Consider the following 27,968-nt stretch of genomic DNA (forward strand, 5'->3'; position numbering starts at 1 on the left):
GTATGCAGTGGCCAATACAAGTGTTACACAGTATGAAGAATAGGAGGCATGTACTATGCCGTGAAATCAGGAAACTCTACTTAATGGAGGCTGGATCTTCACTGAATATTGAGGGAATGGGGTAATGGAAAGAGGAGAGGAAAGAGAAAGCATTCCTGGGAAAAGGATGAGGCAGGAAGGAGATGAACACAAAGGAGGGGGAGTTGCAGATGGCAGCATATCATCAACCAGATGGTCTGCCCATCTTCAGAGAGGAATGAAATGGAGCTGATAAGAAGGTGGCAGAGAAGTAAATCCATTGGCAACCGGAGTGGTGTCGATGTCCTTTGGATCAACCACAGATTTCAGGGTAAATTTCTGTAAAATGGTGGTCAGGAATAAAAACAGCTCCATGCGGGCCAGCCCCTCTCCTGCACACATTCGTTTTCCTGAAAATAAAAAACACAGAACACAGACACTCCTTGGACAGTATGTTACTGATTGGCACAAAAAGAATAAAGAATACACAGTATTTCTTTGAGGAATGATTGTTTGGATGGATGCATGATGGATGGACGGAAGGCAGGAATGCTGGAATGATTGTTAGATATACAGACGGACAAAAGATGGACTCACACGTTATCCACCCTAACATCTTCTCTTAGCAGGTAGCCTTCATGCAAAAAGTCTTTTCTGAGTATCAGCTCTATGTCAAGTGTTTCACTAAGTATTCCACTTTATAACTGCTATTTTGGCATTTTGGGTTTCCATCAATCTTTTCCTAGTAACGCACCCATGTTTCTTGTGTTCCTTGTTCTAAGTCTGATGTTCTATGATCTTCCTTGCATTCCTCACAATTTTTATTCTCAGTTCTAGCTATACCTGCACTTCATTAATCTTCAATATATCATACAGTTTAAAGGCTTATCTGATATTGTTCCCCTTGGCTAAGATGTGCTTTAATTACACTTCTTTTAGAAACTAGGTCAAATGTCAATTCTTACTTACAATCTTTGTGATCCCTTTAGACAGTAGATTCTCACTCTCTCTGGGGTTTCTAAGCATCATATTCATGGTTCCAATGAAACATAGATCACCTTAAGTCATAATTCTCTATTTTTCTATCCTTGAAAATATGAGTTCTTGAAAGGAGGACTCAGTCCTTGTCATCTAAGTATGCACAATGCTAGATCCAAAAGCAGGCATCAAAAGTCAAAGAATGAATGTGGGCAGTACCATGACCAGAAACTCAGCACACAGTTCAGGTGCAGAGGCCCCAATATCCAAAAGGGAGACCTTGATTGTAGGAAGGTCAAGGTGCCAGGGAATCATTAAAAGGTAGTTTGTCATATTCCCAAGGTTTCCTTGACCCGCAGTTACTGGCAGGAGGCTCTGACATCCTTGAACTACAGCAAATATCCTGTGTCTATGGTCCATTACCTCTGTTAAAATGTCCTGCCTCTCTTCTTTCCTTTTTCTGTGCCTTTTAATGGGGCAAATCAAATTTCCTTTATTCTCTTAGAATGTCACTTACTGCATTTTATGCCTCACTTTGTATGTGGTATAAGAGAACAGGAAGGAGGCAGCTTCTTCCTCTCCCCACCCTTCCCTGACAAACAGCTTGTCCTTCCCTCTCTCACAACCCTAGTCATACTGGATTATAATTATCTGTTTGTTCATCTGTTTCACTAACTCTGGTGTGAGCTCTTTGGGTGCCCATTCTGTGCTCGTGGATAGTTGTATCCCCAGATCTCAACCTAGGGGAGAGAGGCACCACATAGAAGATACTCAAAGTTATGGAAATAGATACTCTCCTTAGGGCAGATGAGGACAGTCTAGATGAGGTTAAGCTTCTAGAAAGAGTTCTGGATGTTACAGTGATGTATCTTGAGGCAGAACTCAATCAAATCATTCTCTAGCTTTCTTACCTTGGAAGAACTAGGTCAGCTCTTTAAATCCCACAAATGTGGGCTAATAATGAGAAATATCATGAGGTGGGAAAGTGCATGGACATAGGAGTGGAGCTCCTGATCATATACAAACAGAACTTCCATGAACCCAAGAGTAGACACTGCAAGTTTAACAGGCTCTGTGAAGGTAATCTGTCCCTTGATGTACCGAAGGAAATAAAATTTTATTACCTGCTGAGAAAGCCATGAAGTAGTCACTCTTCTTAAAGTTGCCACTCTTGTCCAGGAAGTGGCCAGGGTCAAACACCTCAGGGTTGGGGAATTCTTTATCATCATGCAGCACAGAAGTCAGGGATGTTAATATGGTTGTGCCCTGGAATGAACAGATGAAAAACTGAGTTATAAAGAAGTCACGGAGCTGGAAGAAATGTTGGAAATTACTTAGTACACTCTTATGATCTATAGATGAGGAGAATCAGGTCCAAAAAAGAGCAATGACATTTCCAGGCAGACATAACAAGTAATAAACAGGTATAATTTTAAGGTCAGTGGCAGTGACCCTGCTAAAGTAGCTTCCAACTACATTTGAAGTCCTAAGTACTCAGGGATTTGATTGTCAAGCCTTCTGAACCCTATCTCTCTTCCTTATCATGACATTTGGACACCAGAGTATGTCCCCACCTGCCAGCCTATTTCATTATTTCAATTTTCACACATCTTATATGTGAAATATGGCTTAAAGTGGATGTCTCTTTGGGCTCTCAAAATGTCCAGACTATCTGTTTATAGATAGATTTAAAATAGAAGTCTGATCTAATTAGAAATTATCTCTTCTGGGATAATAACAACAAGCACAGTAACAGCTATTGACATGAAATTTGTTTTTCTTCATTTAAAAATGTGGAGGAGCTCTTCTTTACAGATGAATCCCAGCAAAAAAAAAAAAGAAGAAGAAAAGAAAAGATAGATGAGATAATAAATTAGAAAAATTATCATTTTTCAAAAATGAAGGTCTTCAATTAATGCTAAAACTATTAGGTGAATGACTTGGGAAGCTGGATATTCAAAGTCTTAAAATAAAATGTGGTAGATTTTTATTAGTTATACATGAAAACAGAACCTCTGCAATGGAGCGATCTGGCAGACGCCATTCTATTAAGTGATGAACATGGCGTCAACAATAATGAGATGAGTGACATTATAGCCCCTGCACCCTTAATAGAATTCAACGGTACATACACACCAACTATGTAGTTTTCTTGCCAAAATTGTAACTGGAATATAATCTTTAGAAGACAATCACACAGAACTAGACTGATGAACATTTTATATGACAACTGGCCTAGACTCTTCAAAAATGTCATTGTCATGAAAGGGAAGTAACAAACAGAGGAAAGAGAACCATTCTTGATTACAGGAAATAAAGGGATAAGAAAATAAAATTATATACTTCTTTCTTGATTGAAAACTAGACTACAAAAGAAGAAGCTATAGAGGATATTTTTTAAAAACTATGAAAATTTAAACATAGGCTATATATTAGATAATATTATATCAATGATAATTCTTTGAATGTGAATCATATTGTTATTTAGGAGAAAGCCCTTGTTTTTAGAAGACACATACTGAAGTATTGAGGTGTTAAATGTAGTAGGTAGATATTTAGATATAAATGTAGTTATATATATATACCTTCATATATAATACATATATAAATATATACATAATGTTATTTAGATTTAAATTTTTTTAAATATAAAGTTGGGGGAAATTCCATCCTCTGAATTTATCAGAGAAAAAGTCTATCATTTTGATTTTAGAAGTTTCCCCTTACATGCTTTTACATAATTAATGTGTAAAAATGTTTCTTGAAGATACAAAAGTAGATATGTTTTCAACAAATGTTGATGGAACTATTGGATATTCATTAAAAATTGAAATGATGCATTACCATTACCTCACACTATAAATAAAAATTGACTTGGAATGGATCACTGACTTAAAGTTGAGTTAAAAGTATAAAACTTCTAGAAAATGATATGAGTAAGTGTTTGGGAATTTGTGCTGGCAAATATTTTTTAAATAGGCCACCAAAGCACAAATAATAAAAGAAATGATTGATAAATTGCACATTAAAATTAATAACTTCTAGTCTTTGAAAGATGATCTTAAGAAACTAAAAGAAGAAGAAGCCACACACTGTGAGTAAATATTGTAAAGCATATATCTGATAAAGGACTCATTCAGAATATATAAAGAGCTACAACAATTCAATGACAAAAAGCAAACAATGTCATAGAAAATAGGCACATAATTTGAGCAGGCACTTTAAAAAAGAAGATACATGATGGCCAATAAGGACATGAAAAGTAGCTGTGCATTATTACTCATCAAGGAAATGGATGTTAAAAGAAAATGTGACATCATTACACAAGTTGAATAGTAGCTAAAATTCAAAAAGACTAACCATGGTGAATACATTGAGCAAATGGAACTCTCATGCATTGCTGGTAGAATGCAAAATGGCACAACCACATTAGAAAAGAGTTCATCAGTTTTGTATAAATTTAAACACTTATGTGACAATCCCACTCTTTACGCATTTACTGAATAGAAATGAAAATATGTGTTCATACAAATAACTGTATGAGAATGTTCATACCACTTTTATTAAAATAGCCAAAAGCTGGAAACAGCTAAAATGTCCACTACTGTTGAATGGATCATCAGTTTGTGGTATTCCACATGACAGAATACAACTCAGCAATAAAAGAGAATCAACTACTGTTACATGCAAAAATAACAATGATTCTGATCATGCATTTTCCTGGCTGGGAAATAAGAACTTAAAAACATGAAAGAGACATAATCTGGGCACATGAAATACAAATGGCCAGTCTAAAACTCAGAGGAAGTCATCCTTGCCCAAAAGACTGTTTTATCAGCCATCACAAAATTATCTCTAAGCAAAAAATTTTACCCTCTTCCTACTTTTCCACTTCAACTCATTAAAATTGAACATTGTTCTTCTTTGAGGTATGAATACACAATCTCATAAATGAATCTGCTGGATCGTAATGTATTTCCATTTTTGGAATTGTCTGACATTCTAGAAAGGATTATGATGTGTACACTATAGAATTTATGACACTCCCAAAAGACTATAGAGTAATACCATATAATTAGACACGTTGATATATTTTCAGCAAAATAAAAATATTTGCAAATGTGGATAAATAAAAATGTGTATGGTTCATTTCAATTCAAGTCAGGGTTTTACCACTCAGTGAAACTGCACCAGATTTACATTTTACTTGTATTTTCAGGACTTTCAGTATTGCAAAAGTGAGGATGAAGGATTTCTAACCCCACATTAGGAAAAAACTTTTAGATCCAGGCTAGCCAACACAGTAGCTACATGCCACACTTGGTTCTTTATATTTAAGTTGAATTAATTAAAAGTAAGTAAAATTAAAAATTTACTCCTCAGTTGCATTAATCATATTACAGGCACTCAATAGGCATATGTGGCTAGTGGCTACTGCATTGGACAGCACAAATATGGAACATTTCCATCACTGCAGAAAGTTCTATTGGACAGGGCTGTCTTAGACTAGTTGTCAGCAAACCACAGCCCATGAAAATCTAGCCTGTCACCTGTTTTGGAAAGCCCACTAGCTAAGAATATTAAAATTGAAAAAAATAAAAAGAGGAATAATATTTTGTGACAGGTAAAAATTACAAGAAATTTAAGTATCACCGTCATAAATATTGGAACACACAATCTTATTTCATTTATGTATGGTCTATGACTGCTTTTGTGTTACAATGGCAGACTTAAGTAGTGGTGACAGAGACCCATTGCCCCAATATTTACTATATGGCCCATTACAGAAAATGTTTGCCAACTCCTGTCTTAGACCATTATCTCCACCTAGCTTAATCGCTCCATCCTGTGATAGAAGAAATTATTGATCTGACTAGAAAGAGGGTAGATAGAATCAGCCACTCACTGTTGCATATTTCTATACTGGGCTGTTCCATGCAGAAGGGAATGGCCCATTCCCTTGGGTTGTGGGTTGTCTAGACTCAAAAGCCACCAGGCACAATGTGGTCTGCCATGCAGAGAAATTGATGAGCGTGCTCAGCAGGCGCAATGCTCCCCACAAGCATGTCCTCAAATCTGATGTAGTAGATGGGCGAGACTGGCAATCTCTATCTGATTCCTTAGTCCATTTCCCACTTAGTTAGCAATAGGAGGACAAACAAGTCTTATTAATATTACCCTCATGCCCCAATATTAGAAAATAAAAGCCTTTGCCTTAGTGTTTTTTGTTAAAAAAGAACAGTAGACTTGAAGTCCTAACCTTTGCATCAGATCTGTGATCTCAGGGCAAGCTCCATTACTTCTTGATAAAGTCCTCAATTGACTCTTCTTCAGAAGATGGTGATAGTAATTGCAACCTTATCAAACTTATAATTCTTTTTCCCTCATGGAAACATAATTTTTAGTTATACTATTTTTATTTTATTAGTAATATGTGTTGGGTTCAAGTGGAATGGGGTAGCTTGCAGCATAGCAAGTATAAAATCTGAATAAACATAAAAACTATGTGTTGGAAGGTATTGCAAAGTTGTTAAAACAAAAACTTTTCTCAAAATTCCAGAGATGAGAGAATCTCAGAGAGGTCACCTGACGCCTACAGTCAATTTTAGACTGTCTTCATTTCCAGTTCTGAATGAGAGTAGGAAGCATTACATCATTCTGACTGCCTAGTGGAGGAGAGAAGAACTCTTTCTAGGAGAAGATAAGCTCTCTGAAACACTCCAATTTTTCATATGTAGTATCCCAAACTTACTAGGCATTCCAAAGAGCAACTATGCGGCCAGAAAAACAAGAGTTGGAGGAGACGGTAATAAAATAGACTCAAACTAGGTAACAATTCCCACCTCATTTTATGAGGCCAACTTTACCTTGATATCAGAAATCTGACAAGAAAATTTTGAGAAAGAAAATTGCAGGCCAATCTCTCTTATGACTATAAACATGAAAGTCCAGACCAAATAGCAACTCATATCCAGCTGTGTGTTTATATTTAACATATGTATATTTAGTGGAGAAAAGGAGGCCAAAATATATGACAACATCAATAGATGCAGAAAATCCTCTGACAAAATTGTACACACTTTCATGTCAAAATATCATACAAAGATAAGAGAAGGCAAATTTCCCTAATCTATAAAGAATATCTACCAAAGTGTATATAATACATGACTATCAGTTGTGCAATGTTAAACCCCCATCACCTCCTGGGGATAGAAAATGAAACAGGGAGGTCCTCTACCACCACTTTTTTGAACACTATCCTAGAAATTCTAGTCAATGCAATGATGCAATGAAGAGAACTTAAAATCTTGAGTACTAGAAAATACAAAGTAAACAAAACTAATGAACAAATGAAACTCATAGATACAGAGGACAGATTGGTCTTTGCCAAAGGGGAGGGATGTGGGTGAAATGGGTGAAAGAGGGACAAACTTCCACTTATAAAATAAGTCAGGGAGATATAATGCACAGCATGATGACTATAGTCAGTAATATTGTATTGCATATTTGAAAGTTGCTAAGAAAGTATATCTTTAAAGTTCTTGTCACAAGAAAAAACATTTCTGCTAACTTTGTATGGTGACAGATAACTAGACTTATCGTAGTGATCATTTTACTGTGTATACAAATGTTGAATAATCATTTTGTATACCTGAAACTAATACAATGTTGTATGTCATTATACCTCAATAAAAACAGAAACTAAAAAAACATTAACCCATTCATCAAGATTGTGTACATTGAAACGTTCAATGAATCTACACACAAATTATTAGCAACGATTAGTAAATTTAGTAAGTTTGCTACAAAAAAGGTCATCAAAATAATAAAATTAATTATATTTTCATATACCAAATACAAAGAAATGGAAAAGTTATTTTTAAAATTATACAACTTAGAACAGCATCAAAAATATTAATTCCTGGGCAAAAACTAACCAAAGATGTGCAAGCCATTGCACTGAAAAGAAAACATTATTGAAAAAAACAAAGAAAGCTCAAATAAATTAGAAGCATATGCCATATTCATGAATTCAAAGATTCAACACGTCAATTCTTTTCGAGATACCAGCTCTTTTCAAAATGATCTGTAGATATAATCTCACCCTGACAAAATCCCAAGGGAGTGTTTTGGGATATTAACAAACCAATACTAAAATTTATTTGAAAATGTAAACAGGTAAGAGTAGCCAAAACAATTTTGAAGAAGCAGAAGAAATTCAGAACACTTAGACTGTCAGCTATCAAGACCTGCTATAAAGCTTTATAACACAAATTGGGTAAGATACAATTCCTTCAAGCTACCAAAAGTATGATTTTTGCATTTCTCTCATCTTGTGTTGATAGAAGAGTGGAACCATGTTGTGAATATGGAAACTTCAGGGGTGCTGAGGTCACTATAAGAGAAACAAATCTTACCTTAGGGATGAGGTAGTTTCTGAACTTAATATCACATGTCACTGCATGAGGAAGGTTGTTGGGGACGAGGTTAATGTATCTCTGTATCTCATGCACCACAGCATCAGTGTAGGGCATGTGGCTCTTGTCCTGCATGCAGGGGCTTCGGTCTCTGCCAATCACACGGTCAATCTCTTCATGGACTTTAGCTGATAAGATATAAGTAAGACTGATGAAAAAGAAGTAAAATGGCACATTTGTCACAACAATTCAAGGTTACATTAAGAATTATAAAGATGTCCCAACATCACTATAAACATAAATTATATGCCCATAACTTAGAGAATTGCTATAATATAGATACATACCACTCTACTACAAGCTAGGCATTCGATATATCTGTCTATACTTATCTATTACCATATAAGATAATTTACACAAATAGAAATGAAACTTTTCAAACTATAAACAGTTACCATATTAACTGAAGAAATCGTTGTTTCTTCACTGCATAGAGGAAAACAAGAATAAATGTAAATTTATGTCAAAAGTAATATATGATGATTTTGGGGCCAGGCTAGTGGCTCAGCAGTTAAGTTCGCACTTTCTGCTTTGGCAGCGTGAGGTTCGCTGGTTTGGATCCTGGGCTCGGACCTAGGCACTACTTGTCAAGCCCTGCTGTGGCAGGCATCCTGCATATAAAATAGAGGAATGTGGGCATGGATGTTAGCTCAGGGCCAGTCTTCCTCAGCAAAATAAGAGAGGTGGATTGGCAGCAGATGTTAGCTCAGGGCTAATCTTCCTCAAAAAAAATAATGATGTTTTAAAAATTAAATTCTACAAGTGGATCTACATGTATGTAAGTCTTTGTGTGTGTGTTTGCACATATGTATATGCAAATTGCGATGGTATCCTCTTCAACCTCCCACTCCCCAGGGCAGCCTCTTTGAATCATTCTTGCTGTTTATTCTGAAATGCATATTTATATTTCTAAATAATGATTCTACTTCTGTTTCTATTTATTCATTTATCCAATTTTAGGCAATATTTAAGGAAGTCCTGGTATGAGTGATGAGAATTTATATCTCTGCCTCCACTCCATTCAAAATACACATGAACAGACACACACACATACACAGGCACTTCCCTTCACTTCACTTTCACCTATATATTTTGATCATAACTTTGATTATATCAATAAGCACTGTTTATACCATTATAACCATAAATATTGTTCACTGGTAGGATAACCATAATTATTTTTAATTTTACATGCTTTAAAACTTATGTTTGAACAATTTATATCAGTTCCTAAATTTCTAGTTCGCAATTCAGAATTACTTCCAAATGTTCAGGTAGATGTTTTAAACTCCTAGTAATAATTTTCAAAATGCTCAAACCTCAGATTATCAATTTCTTCTCTTTATTTTTCTTAACTTCCCTCACACCTTCTTCATCTACTTAGTACAATCCAAACCGGTTGTTTCCCAGGCCTGGGCCCAAGTACCCTCCCTGAAACTTCCATCCCTCTACAGGAGGTCTTCTGATTCCTGGAGCCCATGACCAAGTTTGACTTGGTGTCAAATGTTTGGATGGAGCATATCCTCCAGTATCTTTCTAAGAAGGTGGAAAGAGGAAGTAAAACTGTTGGTAAATATGCACATCTGAAAATATCCTTTTTCTATTAATGCATAAGATGATAGTTGCTCTTGAGAATTCTGATACCCTTCTGATTCCTAATCTCTTATATCTATGACCAGAATTATCTCTGAAAGTTTTATGATTTTAACTTATCCCTGATGTTCTGAAATTTCATGACCCTGTCTCTTGAAGTGCATGCTTTTATTTCATTTACTCTGCTGGACACTTGGAGAGAATGTTCTGTCTTGATGGTGGAATATGTAGGTCTTTGATTTAGAAACTCTCTCTTTCCTGTGAGAGGAAAACAGTTACCTGCTCAAAAAATTGTAGAGAGAATCTGTACAATTGTACAAACCTGTACAAATTGAGGAGGGAAGCCTCCTGTCTTCTGCCTCATTCTCCCCTAACTTTATTAGACACTTGGTACTTCCAACTAGTGAGAATTGTGGGGATTTTAGGGACACAGGTTAGCTTTTCCATGTTGGTGAATCTTCTTCTGACCTTCAGGCTACAACTTCATCTTCTCTGTTGAGGTAATTATCACCCTCCCTTCTGCTCTCTGTGTTTCAGAAATTTGTTGAAGACATCCTGGGTGCCTCCTATACTCTTCTCCGACTTCAAAGGACTGATTAATTCTCATTTGTAATTAGTTTATGATAATTTCAATGAGACTCTGACACAAGAAAAGATAATGTATGCTTCTATTCTGCTTTGTACATCTGGAACTCTTCTGAGGTAATTTGTAAAGTAAAATTGTTCATAAAAGACAAAATTATTTACCCCCCCCATTTTTATTTTGGCAAACCCAGTTTCCTGGAAATAGACTTCTGGAATGATAAAATTCTTTTAGGCATGTCTTCTGTCTAAATAGCAACACCTTTCTTATGAATATAACTTTTTAGAATACTTCTCACACTGTAGAAATTTTCCGAGGCTGCCTAATTAAGTTTCTAGAATTTCCACTTATGCTTCTATAAGAAGAGTTTCCATCTTCCCTACCCCAGCACTAGAACACTGTATTTTCAGAATGAGGAAAGATTTCTGCAAGAACCTACCTACTCTTCAAAGTGGTCTCTTCTTATGGAAATGAATATTCAATCTTAGATCAATTCGTGATGGCTGTTGCCTGACACAAATCACTTCCCAGTGGAATCCAGACACTACACCAAAACTTTATTACTTTCTTACTACCCACACTGTACTTCACTTCTCTCCATCATCAACCCCTGTTGTGCAAGGTTGTCTTAGTATTATCCCTTCATTAAGTTTGGACAAATTATAACTAGTGACACAGAAATTTCAATAATGAAGCTTCTCTAAGAAAAATAAGTTGCAGGAGAGTGACAGTGTCTTGCTAGATTTGTATTCTGAAATTCACCCTTTTCATCATGTGTAGTCATACCTGTGACCTCTGGATGCTTTAACAGAAGCAGGAGTCCATATCTCAAGGTGGTGCTCGTTGTCTCTGTCCCAGCAGCAAATAAATCAAATGCAGTAGTTACCAAATTTTCAACAGTAAATTCAGAGTATTGGTTGTACTTTTCCTAGGAATGATTTAGAGCAATTTTTTGGTAAGTTGGTTTACCAACATATTTGAATGTAATGAATACAAAATAACTTAGACTGTTATAAAGCTAAACCATCCTAGAAACTGAATTGTGCAGTATTAGAAAAAGCTACTGTATGCTACGGCTGACTGCAGAATAGTTGAACCAATCTTCATTTCTTATCCTCTTAAACCTTGCTTGCCTAAAAATTCCATTCACTATCATTTTTTCAGTTAGGTTGGCTTTGCAACGTATCTTTTTGTGAATGAGATATAAGCAAAAGCCAGTTAGTGCCACTTATCTTTCATTCTTCTTACTCAAAACACAGATGTGAAAGTGGAGGTCAGGCACACATCATCTTGGGACAGCAGTGTTCAAGCATGAAGGTGAAGGTCTGTATACAAAATATGGTGAAGGAAAATGGAAGGTGCCTGACCTTGTGATAATTCAGGGCTACTGTACTAACCCTAGAATGGCTCACCAGGAGACTACTTGTATATAACATAAATCAACAAATTATTTGTTTAAAACATTGCTAATTGGATTTTCTCTTATTTGTAAATAAATATAATCTTAATTGAGAAATGGGTAAATTAAGGCCATATCATGGAAGATGTAATAAGCCTAAAACAAGAGTATGCAATTGTCTTCTCTGTTAAATAATTTAGTTGGACTCACTATTACCTACAGATTCATTATGAAGTGAAGTTGTGCAAAAGCTAATATGGCAGCACATCCTAGGGCAGATTGCAGAGAAAGAGAATGGATTCACGAAGACAAGATGGGGCTGGCTACTATTATATTCTAGATATTCTGTCTCTCTCTCTATATATAGATATATAGGTAGGTAGATAGATGGATAGATAAACATTTGAGATATTGAGAGAGAGAGAGAGAGAGAGAGGGAATATATATATATATTCTAACCAAACACTAGGCCAGCATTAATTTAATGGTCCTCTTGTAATCTCCAGGTGACCTGTGGCATGTCTAATATTATGCAATCAGCACCATTAAGACATACTTAACCCTTTGAACAGGTGTACTTCCTAGACATAGACAGTCACCGCCCTTACTAAGATTGGCTTTCCACAGTTTTCTAAGCTTGTCAAATCAAAATTAGTTTAAATTCAGTAAGAAGAGCAGAGTACTCATAAACCAATATTAATATTTTATATGTTGATGTGAATTTGGATATTTAGTGGCTATGTGTACATATCCAATTAAAATTACACTACACTATATAAAGCAATGTAGAAAAAAATTGAAGAAGTGCTAAATAAATAGAAACAAATTCCATGTCATGAATCACACACTTAATATTGTTAAATGGCATTACTAGAGTAATACCACAAAGATGGCAGAATAGGAAGTTCCAGGAATCACTCCCGCCACAGAAACAACTATTGACTTGGTATGAACTGTCTGAAACAACAATTTTGGGACTCTGGAGTCTAGCTGAACACTTACAGAATCCAGGGGAGTGATTTATCAGAAAGAAGTTGATAAATTTCTGTGTCTGATGTATCAACTACCATTCTCTACACACTAGCTCCCTGCAGGCATCCACAAGGACAGTGGTCCTCATACCTGTTGCAGATTGTTAGTCATAGGGTGGGCAATGGGGACCTTGTCCTACAAAAATCAGGGTTGTGTGTTGATTGCTTGCTTTTGATCATAAATGGCTAGCACAGAGGCTGGACATTGTATACATTCCCAGAGGTTGCATGAACTTTTCCACTTGCATTGGCCAAGGTGATTTAAATGGATAGAATGTTTTTTTTTTTCCCAATTCTTATTGGATTTAAGGAAATCTCTGTCAGGTCACTGACTGACTGTGGAGATCAGAGAACAGAGACTTCAGTGACCTCAGAAGATTAGAAAAGTTGTTTGGAAATATCACTAAATAAATAGATTACTGAAGACCTCCTTAAGTAATAAAAGCAATATCTACAAGCAGAAAGAATCTTATTTCCAAAGTTACCACATGACAATATTTAAAATGCTCAGTTCCCAAAATATTACAAAGCATTCAAAGAAATAGGAAAGTATGGCCCATTAACTGGAAAAAAAAATAAATTAACAGAAATCATCCCTGAGGAAGCCTGTACATCAGACTCAGTAGATAAAAACTTTAAAATTAAATTTCCTAAGTATGCTCAAAGAGCTGAAAGAAACCATGGAGAAGGAACTAAAAGACACTAGGAAAACAGTAATAAACAAGTATAATATATCAAAAAAGAGAGAGAAAATATTAAAAAATATAAATTCTGGCGCTAAAACATACAATAGCTGAAAAAATTTTAAAAATTCACTGGAACAGTTCAACAACAGATTGGAATAGGTAGAAGAAAGAAACAACAAACTGCTCAGTAAAGACAGTAAAACTGGAATTACCTAGTTGCAGTAGCATAAAGAAAAAAGAATGAAAGAAATGAACAGGGACTAAGGGACACCGTGAGACATACCAACATACACATTATGGGAGTCACAGAAACAGAAGAGATAGAGAGGGGCAGAAAAAATATTTGAAGAAATAATGGCTGAACACTTCTCAAACTTGATGACCAGCATGAATCTACATGTTCAAGAATCTCAATGAAATCCCAGCAGAATAAACTTAAAGAGACCCACACAAGACAGATTTTAATTCAAAAATCCCCCAAACATCAGGGGCTGGCCTGGTGGTTTGATGATTTGGAACCTGGGTGCAGACTTACACACTACTTATCAGACAATGCTGAGGTGGCATCCCATATATAAAAATGAAGGAAGATTGGCACAGATGTTAGTTCAGGGACAATCCTCCTTACTAAAAAAACAAAAACAAAAAACCAGAAGAAACCCAAAGAGACTATCTTGAAAACAGAAAGAGAAATTTACTCATCATGTACAAAGGATCATAAAAAAAAATGCAAGAGCTGATTTTTTCATCAGAAACAGTGGAGGCCAGAAGACAGTGGGATAGCATATTTAAAGCAGCAACAGAAAACTGACTTATCAAGTCAAAAGATTATCAAAAAGAGGAATAAATTTCCACATTCTGTCCTGGCAGGTAAGGAGCTTAGAAATTTCCACTCAATCCTAACAGAAATAAAAACTGAACAAACTGAAAAATGAATAACACTTCTTAGAGTCATCAGATAAGTGAAGTCATAGGGAAAAGCACTGCTTCCAAAATTGGAGAGACAGACAAGTAGATACAGAGAATCATGATTTAGCAGAGCATAAACCCATGAGGAGAAACTCCTGCAGGAAGCGGTACCAGGGTAGGAAAAGCTAAACCACAATAATGAATTGCTGGAGGCTTAGTGTGGGTTAGTCTGAGAGTAAAAAACTCCACGGGGACCCAAAGTCCCTTAGACTCTTCTTATTTTTCTTAATTCTTTTTTCTCTTTGTTGTTCTGATTGGGTGATTTCCATTACCTTGTCTTTGAGGTTGCTGACCCATTCTTTTGTATCATTCTGCCTACTCTTGATTCCATCTAGTGTATTTTTCTTTTCAGTTATTGTAGTTTTCAGCTTCAATTGCTTCTTTCCTATATTTTCTCTCTCCTTGTTGAAGCTCTCACTGTGTTCACCCATTCTTCTCCCAAGTTCAGTGAGCATTCTTATGACCATTACTTTGAACTCTTTGTCAGGTAGATTGCTTATCTCCATTTTATTTAGTGCTTTTGCTGATATTTTGTCTTGCCTTTCATTTGGGACATATTCCTCAGACTCCTCATTTTGCCTAATTTTCTGTGTTTGTTTCAATATTTTACCTAAATCAGCTAACTCTCCTAGTCTTGAAGGAGTGTCCTTACATAGGAGACTTCTTGTGGGACCCAGAAATGCAGCCTTCCCTGGCCACCTGAGCCAGGCACTCAAGGGATATCCCTTATGCGGGCTGTGTAAGCCCTCCTGTTGCAACTTGGCTCCAACTATGACATGTTGGTGGGAGGGGCTTTCTCTCAGCCTGCTGCAGAGTGCAATCATGACAACTACGGTGCATTGGCAGTTGAGTCAGGCCCATGGCTCAGCTTCTGGTTGCATCCACATCTGCTGTAGCACATTGGTGGGTAGGGCCAGTCCCTGGCTTGCTGCTAGGTACATCTGTGACTGCTTTGACACAATTGTTGATGGGGCTATTCCATGGCAGTCTGCTACGTGCATCAGCAACTGTTGCAACACATTGGTGGGCAGGATTGGCCACTTTACTGTTTGAGAGGCATGTCCATGACTGCAGGAGTGATTTGGTCAGTGCGGTTTTCAGTGAGGTGCACCCACTGGGACTAGCAGATTAGAGAAAGAATTCCAGAATGGTACCCATCAATGCCAATATTATCAAGGTAGACTGAGATTGCAAAAATGGCTCCTGTTAGTGTCTCAGTCCCAGAAGGGTCTTGGTGGTTTTGTGCCTCTCTGGCTGATGATTTAAAGTCAGTAAATGAGTTTGTTTTATCTGTGTTCTATGCATTTTTCAAACTGGTGTATTTGTGCTGGTTTCCATGTTAAGTTAATCTACACCAAGCACTTTAAGAGCAGGTTTTGCATCCCATATAGTTTTATAATTTTCCTGGACATAATTCTCCTTGATTTTCAAAGCCCAGTGTTTGGGGGTCTTGTCTTTCCTGTGCAGGATCTAAAGGTTGTGGTGACTGATGTGGAGCTCAAATCCCTTTAATCCTCAGGGAAATGTTTCATACCTTTGAGATCTCCCCTGATTGTGGATTGTTGTGGCTGTGGTGTGTTTTTTCTTTGGTGAGCCCATGACTCTGCCTTTTTTTCTTGACTTGATGCTGTCCTTTTATCATTAGTTTTGGAGGTTTTGTTCATCCAATCTTCAGGTCTCCTTCAGAGGGAATTATTCCAAATGTAGTTGTAGATTTGGTGTCTGTGGAAGAAGGTGAGTTCAAGATCTTCCTATGCTACCATCTTGAACTTCTTCCCATATACATATTTTAAAATGGATTGTAGGTGTAAATGACAAAGCTAAAACTATAATACTGCTCAAAGAAAATATAAGCATAAATCTTTGTGAGCTTGTATTATGTAATTCTTCTTCACATCCTACAAAAAGCGCAAGCAACCAAAGAAAAAGCAGATAAAGTGGACTTCATCAAAATTTACAAAAAATCTGGTTCCAATGACATCATGAAATAAAAAGATAACCTATAGAATGGTATAAAATATTTGCAAAATATCTGATAATGGATTTCTATGTAGAATACATAAGAACCCTTACACTTCAATAATAAATAAAAGCAAATAACCTGGGAAAAATGGGCAAATAATCTGAAGAGATGTGACTCTAAAGGATATATGTAAATGGCTAATAAAACCATGAAAAGATACTCAACATCATTAACGATCAAGAAAATGCAAATCGAAACTACAATGAAAGAACATTTCACCCATTAGGATTGCTGTAATCAAAACTACATATGATAACAATTGTTGATGTGAATATAGAAAAATCAGTGCCCTCGTACACATAGTGGGAATATAAAATGGTGCAACTGCTTTTTTGCCTGTGTTTTCTTCTAAGAGTTTTATAGTTTTAGCTTTTCCATTTTGATTTTTGATTGAGCCACAATTCCTCAAAAAGTTAAACACAGAGTTACCATTTGACCCAGCATTTCCACTCGTAAGTGTATATCCAAGAGAAATAAAAACATATGTCCACAAAACACTTTGTACACAAATGTTTATAGAAGCATTATTCATCAGAGCCAATAAATGAAAAAAGTGAAATGTCCATCAATGAATGAATGAATAAATAGGGTGTGGTATATCCACACAATGGAATATTATTGATCCATAAAAAGGAATGAAGTCCTGACACATGCTACAATGATGATACACTTTGGAAACATGCTAAGTGAAAGCAGTGCTCTCTGCTGTGCTAAGTGAAAGAAGCCAGTCATAAAAGACTACATGTTGTAATTTTGACTTCTATAAATTTGTGAATTTGACTTATATAAAATATGCAGAATAGGCAGAAAGGAGATTAGTGGACAGAAAGTAGATTAGTGGTTTCCTAGGGCTGGGATGTTTGGGGAAAAATGGGGGATGTCTGCTAAAGAGTATGGGGTTTCCTTTCAGAGTGATGAAAGTCTTCTGAAATTGATGGTGATGATGGTTTCAGAACTCTGAAATTACTAAAAACCATTAAATTGTGCACTTCAAGTGGGCAAGTGGTAGAATATGTGAATGATATCTCAACAAAGCTGTTACAAATAATAAATTAATCTGGACCTTAGATACATTGTGAAGCCAGAGAAACAATATTGTTTTAAAATATGGTATTTAGGAAATAACCACTTGAAATAGAAATACCAGAGATCTTAGAGCTCTCCCTGACCTTAGATTAATGAGGAGGCTTCACAGCATCAAGGAAACCCCAATAACTGTGTACAAAATATGGTGAACTCATGTAGGTGCATTCTTCTGGAAAAGTGTCCACACATTTAAACAGATTCTCAAATTAACAGGGCACAAAAAAGAATAAGAATCATTATTCTAGAAGAATAGAAGGCAGAGAATAAAAATAATTTGCTTTTTCCCTCTTGTAGTTTCTTCAAATCATTTCATCTTCTCATTTTATTACATCTAGAACACATGATTTGAAGGTCTAGCTCAAATTCTATGGGTAATTCTCTGAATATCATCTCCTTCAGCATCTTTGACTCACTTCACATCTTGCCCTAATAACTGGTTTTTCATATCTTTACAGTGTTACAAAGTAGTTGAATAAAATTGGAATGGCCTCAGGGGAAAGAATTTTATTCTCTAAAATTAACTCTTTCCAAATTACTTTCGTTGTTTGTTTTGTTTTGTTTTTTTGTTTTTTTTTTTTTGTTTTAAAAGATTTTATTTTTTCCTTTTTCTCCCCAAAGCCCCCTGGTACATAGTTGTATATTCTTAGTTGTGGGTCCTTCTAGTTGTGGCACGTGGGACGTTGCCTCAGTGTGGCTTAATGAGTGATGCCATGTCCATGCCCAGGATTCGAACTGACGAAACACTGGGCCGCCTGCAGCAGAGCGCGCGAACTTAACCACTCGGTCACGGGGCTGGCCCCCAAATTACTTTTGAATCTATCTCACCTCACATCAGTGAGAACCAGGTGTCTTCATGGTATCTATAACCCTTTTGATCCAGTTTTTCAATTTAACCCTATCACTATATAAATTCATCACTCAAATCTTTGCCACCTTAGTTGAACTTCTCCTATGGGGCATTTCATCTCATCCCTGAAATCTCCTACATGAGCCCTTGTAATTAGGCTCCCATCCTTCCCTCTATACTAAAGCCACTCTCTATAGAACTCCTCTGACACAAAGTCTAATCAAATTCAGTGACCTTCCCGGGGACAGAATTCTTTATTTCTCAATTTTGTCTGATCACTTCTTCTAAAATGTTGCTTTTGCTTTGACTTCCACGGCAAAGCCTAATTGATTCTCTTCTTAGATGGCTGAGAATATGACAAGATGGGCAACTTTGACTTCACTCAAGATTCCTCTGCACTTCTATGGCCCAGATTGCCATTAAGTCTAGGTTTGAAGAAATGAAAAATCTCCAAGCTAGTCCTTGAGCTCCATTCTCATCATACAGAGCCCTCTACAGGATGCACAGGATAATTTTCCTAACTATTATATGAATTCCATTCTTGTTTTGGCTTATATTTCTTCCATATCAAATCCAAATTTTCCATGCCAGCATTCATGCTTACACATTACTTGACAAACACCAACCTACAACTCTTTATCCAAAGTCATTTTCAGTTACACTCAATTAAGGCTTCCCTTTTCCATTTACTTAATCTTTTTGCCAATACACACCTCTGAACTTCTGCATACACCATTCAATACATCAGAAATTCCCTATCCTGTCCTTCACTGAAAATATTTAAAGACCTACTCAAACCTCAGGACATGCCGGAAGCCAACATTGGTCAAGCCTTTCCTTCTCATTCTTCCATATGCTGCTGACTAGAAATGATTATTTCCATCTTCATTTTATGTCTTAATATTTTGTAACATTTTTGTAATTGTATCTATTTCACCTGAGTTGTATACTCTGTCCTTCCTCAAGCATATTATTTACGCCTAAGAACAGGGTCCATGTATTCTAGTCATTTAATAATTTAATTTTAAATTTTCTGCGATGCTTAGTGCAGATCCATACATATAATAAATACATAAAGTGCTTGTCAAGAATTTTTTTGTCTGACCATTTAAACATCCCTGGTAGCTACAGAGTTAATCAATGAACCACAAAATGCACAAGCAATCAAATAATTGAGCTGTTGTTAACATTTTACCTGTTCCATTTTGATCAGGAAACAATCAATGAAGTCTCGAGGATTATTAATGTCTAGAGACTCTTGGTGTTCTTTTATTTTCTCCAAAAGATAACTTTTTATATCAGCAACATTTTTAAGTAATTTTTTATGCCTCCCTGGGATATAATCAATAACAGCAGGGAAATTATTGCAGACCTAAAAAAGAAAAGAATTATTAAATAAAAAACATTTAATGTATATATACACCAAGTCCTGGTTAGAAATTGTTATTATAAAAATGAATAAAATATGATTTCTACCTTGAGGGGGAAATTTTCACTGCACATATATAGTAGTTCTCTATGCTTACAAAGTTTTCAGAAAAAGAACTATGACCAGAGGATAAAGAAGACAATCATTTCCTATACTCATATATAATTTTTAAAAATAAAAATGACAATTATATAAAATCATTCACTTTTTACATCAATTCTTTCCGACAACCTGGAAATATAAGGTGGCATGAATTGCTGATTCACATTTTGTAGATGAGAGTAGAGGTTAAGAGAGTTTGAGTAACTTAATAAAGAGCATAAGCTAGTCTCTGCTATTTCTCATTTACATCAAGAGCCTTACAAACAGAATCAGTACTTTAGAATGGAGAGAGTCTTGAAAATACCTAGAAATCCAACTGAGTATTTTATGGATAAAATAACTATGCACAAGAGCAATTAAGTGACTTCTCTGAGATCACACAGTTATCTTTGAGACTGAATACAAGACAATCCAGCTCAGCATAGGGTGAAATTGTGCTTGTTTAGGGTTCATACACCACAAAACCCAATCATTTTGTTATTCCTAACCCAGATATCCTGCCAGCTAGGATCCCAACTGAAACATCTGACATTCCCTCTCTGTTCAGAGTTTCTGGCAGCCACTGTGCTCCCAAACATTCTCCTTTATATCCTAAATTAGGATATTTCTTCCAAGTAATGTGATGAGGAAGTCTCTAAGTGTTGATTGGAGGGCAATCCTTGTGGATAATGGAAGCCTTTCAACAAGAGCTTGGATATCCCTGAGTGCTATGGCCATAAATTTTGGATAGTCATCAAAATAATTTATGGAAACTGGGCTTTGAAGTTTAGTGGAAAAACCACTGGACAAGGAGCAAATGGACTTGAATTCAAGATCTGTATTTGGGCATTCATTTTCTTGTGTGTAAAATAAGGAGCTTGGCCATCTTTCCCAGAAGTTTACTCCATGACACTAAACTCTGAGCAGGACTCTGGTATTCAAACACTCACTTGACAGTATGGTCCCTATAGAATATTAGGCTTGTCAGAGAAAAGAATATCAATGGATACTCAGAAAGGATTTTGTCTCACCTGCGCCCATGGGGAGCTCAGAATATTGACATTTTCGTTGAATAATTCCAACAAGTTAAGAACATTCTGATCTGTATAATCAAAACGATTGTGGAAAATAACGGAGCAGATCACGTTGCAGGGAGCACAGCCCAGGATAAAAGTGGGATTGCAAGGTGAGGCTAAACAATTGGAAACATTTAAAATATACATATAAAAGTGTTTATCTTTGAGATACCAGAGAAAATAATTTTAGAAACTTTAAAGCAACATTTACCTAGCTATTCCCTTAACAGGGAAAATTTGTAATGCATAAAATCAACATATGACTTTTACGCTAAACTTGAGTTAACCATTACATCCCAGCTAGTTTAATAATGGTTTTCCTAATACTCTATTCACATACACCACTTATTTTTAAACCATTCTAAAGCAGGGTACCTCTTATTTTGGAGGGATATAGTGCACACTTAAAGAGGTCACTTTTGAAAACACTGAATAATTTATCCACACAGAATCACTTCTATCTTAAAAGGCTATAAGCAATCAAGGACTGATATAGGAAGAAAAATTGTTAGTAACTTCAAACTTTTTGTATTTAGTGAATACTTGAAAGAACTGTTTGTAAAACAGTAGAAGGAAAGACTAAAGAGACAGAGATTATGGGTGAATTTCTGTATTTGAAGGAACAAATGTAAAAAAGGAGAATGCACAGAGGATTTCTTGGAAAAAAATCTAACATATATGAACAAGAGTACCCTCAAGAAACAAGAAAAATCTCAAATAAACAGTCATATACCCTACCTAAAAGAACTAGAAAAAGAAGAACAAACAAAACCCAAAGTCAGGATAAAGAAGGAAATAATAAAAATCAGAGCAGAGATACATGAAATATTAACTGAAAATCAATTAAAAGGATCAATGAAATCAAGAGCTGGTTCTTTGAGAAAATAAACAAAATTGACAGACCCTTACCCAGGCTCACTATGAAGAAAGAGAGAAGACTCAAATAAAGAAAATCAGCAATAAAAGAGGACAAATTACAACAGACATTACAGAAATACAAAGGATTATAAGAGAATACTATGACAAGCTATATGCCAAGAAACTGGATAACACAGATAAAATGTATAAATTCTTAAAATTATACATTGTTCCAAAATTGAATCAAAAAGAAATAGAGAATCTGAATGGACCAATCGCAAGCAAAGAGATTGAAACAGTAATCAAAAACTATCCCCAAAGCAAAAGTCCAGGACCAGATGGCTTCTCCAGGGAATTCTACCAAACTTTCAAAGATGACTTAATATCTATCCTTTTCAAACTCTTCCAAAAAATTGAAGAGGAGAGGAAGATTCCTAACTCCTTCTATGAGGCCAACATTACCCTGATACCAAAACAAGACAAGGACAACACAAACAAAAAAATTACAGGCCACCATCACTGATGAACATAGATGCAAAAATCCTCAACAAATATTAACAAATCGAATACAACAACACATTAATAGGTACATACACCACGGTCAAGTGGGATTTATTCCTGGGATGCAGAGATGGTTCAACATCCACAAATCAAACAATGTGATATACTACTTTAACAGAATAAAGAATAAAAATCACATGATAATCTCAATAGATGCAGAGAAAGCATTCTACAAGATACAATATTCATCTATGGTAAAAGTTCTTAATAAAATGGGTATAGAAGTAAGGCACCTCAAAATAATAATGGCCTTATATAACAAACTCACAGCTAACATCACACTCAACAGTGAAAAACTGAAAGCTAATCCTCTGAGAACAGGAACGAGACATGGATGCCTACTTTATCCACTCTTATTCAACATAGTACTGGAAGGTGGAAGGTGTAGCCAGAGCAATTATGGAATAAAAAATAAATAAAAAGGATCCAAGTTGGAAAGGAGGAAGTAAAATTGCCACTATTTGCAGATGACATGATTCTATACATAGAAAACGCTGAAGAATCCACCAAAATACTATCAGAAATAATCAACAAATACAGTAGAGTTGCAGAGTACAAAATCAACATACAAAAATAAGTTGCACTTCTACACACGAACAGTGAACTAGCAGAAAGAGAAATCAAGAATACAATTCCACTTACAATCACAAAAAGAAAGAATAAAATACCTAGGAATAAATTTAACCATGGAAGTGAAAGGCCTATACACTGAAAGCTATAGGTTATTGTTGAAAGAAATTGAAGAAGACAAAGAAACAGAAAGATGTTCCATGCTCATGGATTGGAAGAATAAACATAGTTAAAATGTCCATTTTACTTAAAACTATCTACAGATTCAATGGAATCCCAATCAGAATCCTGATGACATTCTTCACGGAAACAGAACAAAGAATCTTAAAATTTGTATAGAACAACAAAAGACCCCGATAGCCAAAGCAATCCTGAGGAAAAAGAACAAAATTGGAGGTATCACACTCCACGACTTCAAAATATACTACAAAGCTACAGTAATCAAAACAACATGACATACATATGGTCAATAATTTATGACAAGGGAGCCAAGAATATACAGTGGTGAAAGGAGAATCTCTTTAATAAATGGTTCTGGGAAAACTGGGCAGCCTCGTGGAGGAATGAAATCAGACCACTATCTTACACCACACCCAAAAATCAACTCAAAATGGATTAAAGACTTAAACGGGAGAGCTAAAAGGTAGGAGATAAGCTCCTTGACATTAGTTTTGGCAATAAGTTTTGTATTTGACGTCAAATAAAAGGCAACAAAAACAAAAATAAACTAATGGGACTAGATCAAACTAAAAAGCTTCTATACGCCAAAGTAAAATGAGAAATTTCCATTTCAAACTGAATCCCAGGTAAGGCAAACAAAAAAGTTTAAACTGATAAATGGAGTCCTTTATTTCTTCATTTCATACATAGAAAACAAAAATAATTTTCTACATTAGGAAATAGAATCCACCGTCTCCAATTAGTCCCCAAATTTAATTTATTTGGGCAAAATGGCCCTCTTATGGACCTCTGGGATATTATTCTGTAAAGTCATCAACAGAATAGTATATTTTAATAAATTTTAAAACTCGATCATCATTTTGTCAATTCTATCATTTTATAGGTAAAGAAATGAGAAGAAAAGTGTTCTTTTTGGTGGAGATATGCAAAATGGAATGGTAATCAAATGATCAGTAAACTTTATATATAAAAAGCTCCCAAAGGCACTTCTATAGATTTAATGAGAGGTGACTTGAATCAGAGACGATGTGAAGAAACAAAAGGGCATTGAATAACAGGAAAGCTGTTGAGTTATCTGCTCTACACCAGGCTCCTTTACACATTCCAGGGTTCTAACCTTTCAAAAAAAATTTCACTTTAGCCAAGGAAGGGAAGAACAATTTGAAACACCTAGAAGATGTGTGTGTGAGAGAGAGATTCACAGGTAAAATTGAATGTACAGTCTTTCCTTTTACTTCATTTGGGAGATAAATTTTAATACAGGTCACTTTGGAATCCAAGCAGAAAATCAAAATCATCGTGAAAAGCACTTCACAGGTTACTAGAGCTGGTAGTGGGAGGTAAATAGTTACCATTTAATTCTAATCAAAATTCCAATAAAGATGCGGGGGGGCGGGATGAGCAAAACTGAAAACAGAGCCAATTAGACTTAGGGAGAAGGATTAATATTAGTTGATGTCTAGTTAAATAAATCATTATACAACTTGATATTTGTTTATTTTGCAGAATTATGCTATAGTATGTATATTCACAAAATATGTAACTCAATATAGTAAATAGTGGCTAATAGGAAATAATTCATGTTGATGGTTTTAAAATCATGCTTTGTTTATGTGAAAATTACAAAGATATGCCAAAGCAATTAAAACTATATATTAAATTATAAGCCACATATAGCATCATTACTGGTGGAAACTAAGCAGGGACATTGGAAAAAACCCTCAGACTGAACAGTGAGAATGAACAAACAAATACAGTCCATTAATTGAGAGAACAAGCCAGTTAGTTAAGCAACATAAGGGTGTGAAAGGTTATTCACACTTGACAAGAGCTTCTTGGTGAGATCTTCTGGAATAGTTAACCCAAATTACGCTATGGGGAAAACAATGCTCTTTAAATTAAAAAAAAAATAGACTCAAAACTTTCCACTTTTACAGTATAATGATTTGAAAATAAACAAAGCTGGGACAGAATAGGATTAAATGACCTTTTATGCCCACATTGTATGCACAATCATGAGTGTACACACACAGCAAGCAGACATATGCAAAAACTCCCTTAGCTCTCTGCTTCACACTCTCCCTCCTTCACCTGAGGGCTGGTAGCCACTACCCTTAAGGAAAGATTTGTCTGCCCCTGAAATATTTTCAAGGACATTATTAGAGGAGTTCTGTCTGTTAAAGTCAGACTTACAGAGTATAGAACCACTCACCACTTGTTTTCCTCAACTCCTCCACAAGACAGCAGGCTTCCTGTTGAACACGATCTTCAATGCTCCTCTTTCCCATCCTGAAATTCCTCAGGGTCATGAGGGAAAAGCGCCGGATCTCCTTCCATCTCTTCCCGTTGCTGAACAGTATTCCTAACAGAGGGGAAACAGAAACTCTAAGGGAGGTTCTTGCCAGGGAAGAGGAAGCTGACACCTCGCGGCTTCATGGATGAGCCAAGCTCTGCTGAAGAGATCCTTAAATTCATATTTTCCATCCTCCCCAGCCAATGCTGAATATGCACACACACACCTACCATGTCCTTTATTAGCTCTTTCAGCCAGTGGGAAACTGCCTCTTCCAGAAAACTCCTCTCCCAGATCAATCAGGGCTTCCTTCACTGCTTTATATCCATGCAGCACCACAGTGGGCTCCAAGCCCAAATACAGAGTGAACACAGGGCCATAAACTTTTGAGAGCTGGGAAATGGAAAGATAATGCAAACATTAGCAAAAGAAGTCACATTTTGTGCATGATTCAACTGATATTATCGTCCTTTATTTTATATTTTTATTCTGTCATCAGCTTTAAATATTTCTGAATTTTATTAAATATGAAGATTATTATAGCTGCCACCTGTAGATGCCCATGAAGTGCCATGCAATGACTTGGGCAATTGGTGCACAGATTACATTTAATCTTCACATCAACACATTCAGCAAAGTTTATTTGCTCTATTTTACCAATAAATAAACTGAAGTCAGAGAACTACAAATTCTTTTGCAGTGTACCATGGCTAATAAATAGAAGACCCAGATTTGAATGTATGTTTTGCCAGCATCTCATGCTTGAGCAATTTATCAGTCCTCAATGCCTCCCACCTTTGGAACAATATGAGGTTGATTGCTCCAGGATCACCTGTGGAACTCTTCTCTTGGAAATTCTGATTTAGTAGCTCTGTAATGAGTAATAAAAATCTGTTTTGTAAAATGAGTCCAGATGATTCTAAAACCTCCTCCAGTTTGAAACCACCAGTATTGATAACACAGAAGGAGATCAAGTATCACAGAGGCAATGCATGAACATGTAGCATCTCATGGAAGAACAATTTCTTCTACCCTGCATCATTCATAGGGTATAGACAGCAGCTTTGTGCAGAATCCAAAAGGACTCTTGTTAACACCCAATGGATCCTGAATAATCATTTCTTTCACTCAATTATGCTGATCCTCCGCCCATAGCTATTTCTTGACATTAGACATAATTTGCTTCTTCAGAGAAGTTTACTTTTCACGACTAATCTGAACAAATTCTATAGCTCACAAAGAAGGTAACTTCTTGAATGAAATTTCTAATCTTTTTTCCTTCAGGCAAAAAATTACAGCAAATGGTTATAAAACAATTAGAGCAGCAACACTCCAGACTTTTGCCACTTTATTATTTTGACCCTATCCCAGGATGACTTAAATATTTCTCTTTTCCAAAAATGCATTACGTCATTCTACTATCTAACAATGACAAACTAGAAAAAGCATGGAAACATTAAAATGTACAGTGAGGGGCCGGTCCGTGGCCAAGTGGTTAAGTTCGCACCCTCTGCTTTGGTGGCATGGGTTTTCGCTGGTTTGGATCCTGGGTGCGGACATGGCACTGCTCATTAAGCCATGCTGAGGCAGCGTCCCACATAGCACAACCAGAGGCACTCACAACTAGAAAATACAACTATATAATGGGTGGCTTTGGGGACAGGAAAAAAAGAGGAAAACTGACAACAGTTGTTAGCTCAAGTGTCAATCTTTAAAAAAAAAAAGTAGTGAGTATTTTCCATGCAATGATCTATTTTAATCATTTGCCACCAGGAATACACTTTACTTAAAAGTAAAGATTAATTTACTTACCCTTTGCAAACCACAGAAGGAGCATAAAACATACTTACATTGATGAAGGATTTGTTGATGTCCTTAACATCTAGCTGCAGGATATTTCCAATAATAGGGAGAGGAGTGGGGCCAGGTGGAAGCTTCCCTTTCCTGGATCTCTGTTTCCAGAGTGAAAGGAGAAGCAAACAGGAGAGACAGAGCCCCAGGACCACAACCAGATGCATTGTGTCTTCCTACTTAGACTACTGTGACCCTGAAATCCAAAGTTTTTATAACACTCCCTGTTGATTCAACATGTGCCTCTTTGATGTATAAAGTTACCAATCAATAAGCTAAGTCAACTCATCTCCCTTCTGAGTGGACTTTTGGTCCACTGATAGAGATAGAAATAAAGTGTCATTTGGCCTTGCTCTTCTTCTTTCCTATCCACTATCC

The 27,968-nt window shown here is 36.0% G+C and overlaps 1 protein-coding gene across 1 annotated transcript; it reads right to left on the reverse strand.

Moving 5' to 3' along the window:
* LOC124235610 (cytochrome P450 2C42-like) lies at positions 1-27,757 on the reverse strand. The gene is made up of 9 exons (XM_046653854.1): positions 27,590-27,757; positions 25,970-26,132; positions 25,659-25,808; positions 21,233-21,393; positions 19,887-20,063; positions 11,437-11,578; positions 8,415-8,602; positions 2,121-2,262; positions 1-428 (listed from the first exon to the last, which is right to left on the reverse strand). The coding sequence occupies exons 1-9, from the start codon at positions 27,755-27,757 to the stop codon at positions 247-249; spliced, it is 1,473 nt and encodes a 490-aa protein (XP_046509810.1). The 3' UTR covers positions 1-246.
* Positions 27,758-27,968: the final 211 nt, after the last annotated feature.

The sequence above is a fragment of the Equus quagga genome, chromosome 2, assembly GCF_021613505.1.
Source record: "Equus quagga isolate Etosha38 chromosome 2, UCLA_HA_Equagga_1.0, whole genome shotgun sequence".
Lineage (NCBI taxonomy): Eukaryota > Metazoa > Chordata > Mammalia > Perissodactyla > Equidae > Equus > Equus quagga.

What these genes read in the sequence shown, in the direction of transcription:
- LOC124235610 (XM_046653854.1), bottom strand. Translation starts at nt 27,757, where the DNA reads ATGCATCTGGTTGTGGTCCTGGGGCTCTGTCTCTCCTGTTTGCTTCTC. An exon ending in TCAACAAATCCTTCATCAAT is followed by an intron (nt 26,133 to 27,589) that starts GTAAGTATGTTT and finishes TCCATTTCCCAG; the next exon opens with CTCTCAAAAGTTTATGGCCC. An exon ending in GGAGTTGAGGAAAACAAGTG is followed by an intron (nt 21,394 to 25,658) that starts GTGAGTGGTTCT and finishes CCAATTGTTTAG; the next exon opens with CCTCACCTTGCAATCCCACT.